At 48.9% G+C, this 5,000-nt stretch overlaps 1 protein-coding gene across 1 annotated transcript in view; it reads right to left on the minus strand.

Annotated features, from left to right (window-relative positions):
• The window catches only part of LOC121683475 (latent-transforming growth factor beta-binding protein 4), a 73,405-nt gene that overhangs the window by 33,277 nt on the left and 35,128 nt on the right, over positions 1–5,000 (minus strand). The window contains exons 6-8 of the mRNA XM_042063106.1: positions 3,792–3,914; positions 1,396–1,560; positions 146–937 (exon numbers count right to left, since the gene is read on the minus strand). Coding sequence (XP_041919040.1) covers positions 146–937; positions 1,396–1,560; positions 3,792–3,914 — 1,080 coding nt within the window. The remainder of the gene's footprint in view (positions 1–145; positions 938–1,395; positions 1,561–3,791; positions 3,915–5,000) is intronic.

Consider the following 5,000-nt stretch of genomic DNA (forward strand, 5'->3'; position numbering starts at 1 on the left):
CCAGATAGGGACAACACATTCGTTTTAAGAGTGTAACTCTGGCTCTTTTACAGACATAAAAGATGAGTGCACACCTTTCCTATCAAATAAATAAATAAATAAATAAACGGAATTGGCTCTGATCTGAAGGGGTGTAGGTACTTACAGGAGCGATCCCCAGTCGGCAGGACAGTGACTGGTCCTCCAGAGTGAGTGTGTGTGGGAGTCTGAGGCCTGGTGTCAGGGACGAGAGAACCCGTACTCCCAGGCTGTTGAGGCCTAGTCTGAGGAGTGAGAGAACCCGTACCCCCAGGCTGCTGTGGCCTAGTCTGGGGAGTGAGAGAACCCGTACCCCCAGGCTGCTGTGGCCTAGTCTGGGGAGTGAGAGAACCCGTACCCCCAGGCTGCTGTGGCCTAGTCTGGGGAGTGAGAGAACCCGTACCCCCAGGCTGCTGTGGCCTAGTCTGGGGAGTAAGTGACCCAGTGCCCCCTGGTTGTGGAGGTCTGCTTTGCGGAGTAATGGACCCAGTACTGGGGATGAGCTGAGGCCTGGACCCAGCACCGGCACCGGCACCAGCGGATCCGGCGCCAGTCGGCTGATAAGGCCGTGAGCCCTGACCCGCTCCTGCTCCACTGGCACCCCCGCTGGCTGGCTGCTGGGGTCTGGAGTGGCCGCTGGGGAGACTGTCGCTGCCGCCGTGGGGCCTCGACTGGGCAGGCTGGGAGCCAGAGCCACTCGGCTGGTGCGGGGGCCTCGTGAGGGGAGTCTGGGCCCCCGTAGATGATGATGAAGATGAGGAAGAGGATGATGATGAGCCGCTAGTGGCGGAGCTGGAAGTCTGGGAGACCACGGGTGGGCCTCCAGTGCCGTGGAGGTCCAGCAGACGCTGGTTGAACTTGAGGTTGGTGGCCGAGTAGTAGTAGCCGGGCCCGGCTGGACAGATCTCCTTGAATGCCGCTGTGAATACACACACACACACACACACACATGTGGGAACACACACACACACACACCCAGGGGAAGGGAAAAGATAATAAGCACACACTTCGTTGCCATTGCTGTGGACTGAAAGTATATCAGCAAAAACAGCTGGTACGACATTACACAGGGGTTACTTCTGCACATAATACACTCAGATATTATATATAGTAATACACAATATATATTTAGCAAACAATAATATAAACTCTCATAAATACACCTCACAAAAATATGTACTGTGTCTGTAAATGTCTTATTTATTAGGAGAAAAAGATCATATTTCAGGTCACTCCTGCTACCAGGAGCCATCTTGGAAAAAAAAAGTATTGAACCTTGAAAATCTACCAGAGAGCAGCGCAGTGCAGTGCAGTGCCATTCTGAGACAGCAGCAGAGTTAGACTGATGCAGTGACCACGGCGGTGAGGTGGCCGTACCTGAGCCGAAGTACGGGCAGGCCTCGCAGCGCTTGCCCCAGGCCTTGCCCACGCGGCTGCAGCAGCAGATCTGCTTGGTGATGTTCTTCAGGATGGGCAGAGTGCAGGCGCCGGACGCCAGCACGCGGTAGCACTGGTCCTTCTGCTCCGAGATCACATTATGGGCTAGAGGGGTAGGGGTAAAGGGGTCACGGGTCAAAGGTTGTGTGGGGTCAGCGAAGGCTGGCGTCGAAACGGACCCTGAGCCCCGGTCTGGTCCTGATGCAATGGGTCGGAGTGAGACCGGGGACGGGTCAGTGTCGAAGCCAGCCGCTGGACAGAACACAGGGGCGGGACTGGACTCGTTGGGTCAGAAGCGAAGGATAACGGACGAGGAGGGACATAGCACATGCTCGCCAACCGCATGCAAACACACACACTTACATATACAAAAACACACAGACGGACAAATACAATGGCATTCCACCCATACAGCTGTTCAGCCATTCGAGGTATACACAAACCAGAAAACAAACAACCACACACACACACACACACACACACACACACACAAACACACACACACAGTGGAGTTCCACAGAAAGAGCAGTTTGAGCCTATCCACAGCCACTTCCACACACTGCCTAAGGAAACAGGACTAATTTCATATTTACTATTGTAGGCGGAAGATTACAGAGAAGCAGGTGCTTTTGAACATTGTTTTCCTAAACAAAGGCTTTTAACAAAGACAAACAGCAATGAGGAGCACAACAGGGAGGCCTGGGGCAGAGCATCAGGGACAACAGAGCCTTCTCACGTTACCATGGGGATGATGTCAACAACATAAACCAGAAATACCTAGAAAAACATTCCAATGCTTCAGTCATGACAGCATAAACTACTTCAAATTGTTTATGCTTTGAAGAAATCAGTTTTATCTAATAATCTAATAATGGCATCAAAGGCTGTTCTTTTCCATTACTGTTGACAAGTGTCCTGGGGTCGCACGCTCACACACACACAGCCTGTGTTTGATCATCCAGTATTGGGACACAGCTGTGTTTTATGTTGAGGAATAAATATGATTTTTGAGGGGGGTAGCGTGAGATGCGGCGCTTTGTCCACTGGCCTGTTTGTGCTGAACTGGACTACAGTATTTCACTAACATCCCCCTGCCTCTCCTCTGCACCCCCAACTCTTGGCCATGAACTCGATGTGTCTGTAGTTGCGGCAGACTCCTTAGCAGATTCTCTTGGTAAATTGTGGCCTGCAGACGGGGTGGTGAGGCATCACTTGGCCTGTATTGGTTTAAATCTGGTGACTGAAACTCAGGACTGGACAGCCCTGCTGTGATCTGGGAATTGGCGGTAATCAGAGATGACAGAGAAGCACAACACACACACACACACACACACACACACACACACACTAATAAAGGACAAAACACACAAAACAAATCACACACACAACGATAAAGGACAAAATACACACAAAACAAACCACAAGCATCAGCAGAACAAAGCTCTGGCACTCTAGCATGCCTTCACCCAGTAGAGCCCCACAGAGCATCAGGATGTTTCAGGTGCAGATGACACAATGGTAAAGGCTTACTAGAGAACCAGGAGAATGCACGTGCACACACACACACTCACACACAATCCTTCAAACTCCTAAAACACACACACACACATATAAACACGCACATACATTAGTGACAAAGCATAACTCAGAAGATTGCCGACAACACCATCATGCGTAGACCCAGGCTCAAAAGCAAGCACACCGTCAGTTGGACAGCACGATCTCATTACATACTGCAGCAGCCAAACCATCTCACTAGCAATCAAATCAGGCCAGTCCCACACCCCCACTACAGCACAGTCAGTTGGGCAGCAGGATCTTATGTCACACTGCAGCACGTCCACATTAGTACAGAGACAATCAGCAGGCATTCACCCGGAGATCCACACTCAGACAACACTTAGAGACTGGACCACCCGAACCCCCCCCCCCCCACAGAATGACCAACAATGTATCAGTGCGGACAAGCAAAAGACAGACAGACACACACACACCCACATAGCTTCACAGGCAATGGCTCTGGCAAGCACAAATGCAACACATAGGTCTACCACAGATGCCAGCAGGAATAAGCGTATGGAGTATCAAAAGGAGTGTGTGTGTGTGTGTGTGTGTGTGTCTCTCTCTGCAGCACACAACCCTAAAACACTCCAGACACGCTCTATTCCTGTCGTTGCAGATGAGCGACCAACAGCAAACATGCGTCAGCACTGGCATTGTCAACCCCCATCCAATCACACACACACACACACACACACACACACACACACGGGCCCCGATAAATACACACACACACACACACACACACACACACACACACACTGACCCATACTTACAGACGCAGAGCCCATGGGAAGCGTCCAGTAAGTATCCGGGCTTGCAGAGGCAACTGTAGCTCCCGCGCGTGTTCACACAGTTTCCGTTGTCACAGAAGCCTGGCTGTGAACACTCGTTCACATCTACACCAGATAACACACACACACACACACACACACACACACACACACACACATACACATCACAGGAGGTGGTGACTTTCTGCTGGAGCATCTTGAAGCGCTCCAGAATCTTTGGTGATGGGTAATGGGTAGTGTGTAGAACCATTGGAGTTCATGTTAATTGTCTCTGTACAGTAGACCAGTGTTTCTCAAAGTGTGGTCCGGGGACCACTGGTGGTCCGCAAGCTATCCCAAGTGGTCCACGAGCAGACATGATAAAATATAATATAGATGAGTTGTTTGCAATATTGAACCAGCTTGTATGTAAATCCAAACAGTTCTGCAACACTGCCTATGTAGGCTATGCTATGCCAGTTTAAATCATATGAATCCTCTGACATAATAAGCAAGGTGCAAAGAAATTAAGCAAGGTGGTCCAGTGAGTTGGCCTACTGTGTAATATACTGTTGAAATACAGTAGGTCTTTTTAATCTTTTTTTTTTTTTGGCTAGGTGGTCCGTGAGTTTTTTTTTTTATTGGTTAAATGGTCCTTGGTCTGAAAAAGTTTGAGAAACACTGCAGTAGACAGTGACCCCCCCACACCCATCAGGGAGACTTTAGAAATATTATCACCAGACCACCAGAGCAAACTCATAGACAGCAGTTATCCACAAGCCATTCCTCCCAAGCCCTGCTGCGGAGGGGCAAAGATGTCAATAGCAGAGAAATTCATATATAAGTTGCATACATACTGTATATCTATGATAAAGTTTATTCTATGAGTTAAGTTTATTTTTTTTATAAATTACACAGTAAGATAAATAAAACCATTACAACAATATAGTTTAACTGTGGTTTCTTTCTCAGCAAGGTAAATTGTTGATAACTGAAACCTTGGTAACCAAATAGATTTGACTGTGCAAAAAAACATTTCCTTAAAGCAAGGATATATGCTATGAAAAATATAGCATTCTCCATTACCTCAAGAGACACACACACACACACCAGAGAACCATGTTGGAAACCTGCAGGCAGCCATTGCCAGCAGCAGGTGCTATGCAGTTCGAGAATAGGCCCTATGAGGATGTCTGTCTGTGTGTGTGTGTG

The sequence above is a fragment of the Alosa sapidissima genome, chromosome 15, assembly GCF_018492685.1.
Source record: "Alosa sapidissima isolate fAloSap1 chromosome 15, fAloSap1.pri, whole genome shotgun sequence".
NCBI lineage: Eukaryota > Metazoa > Chordata > Actinopteri > Clupeiformes > Clupeidae > Alosa > Alosa sapidissima.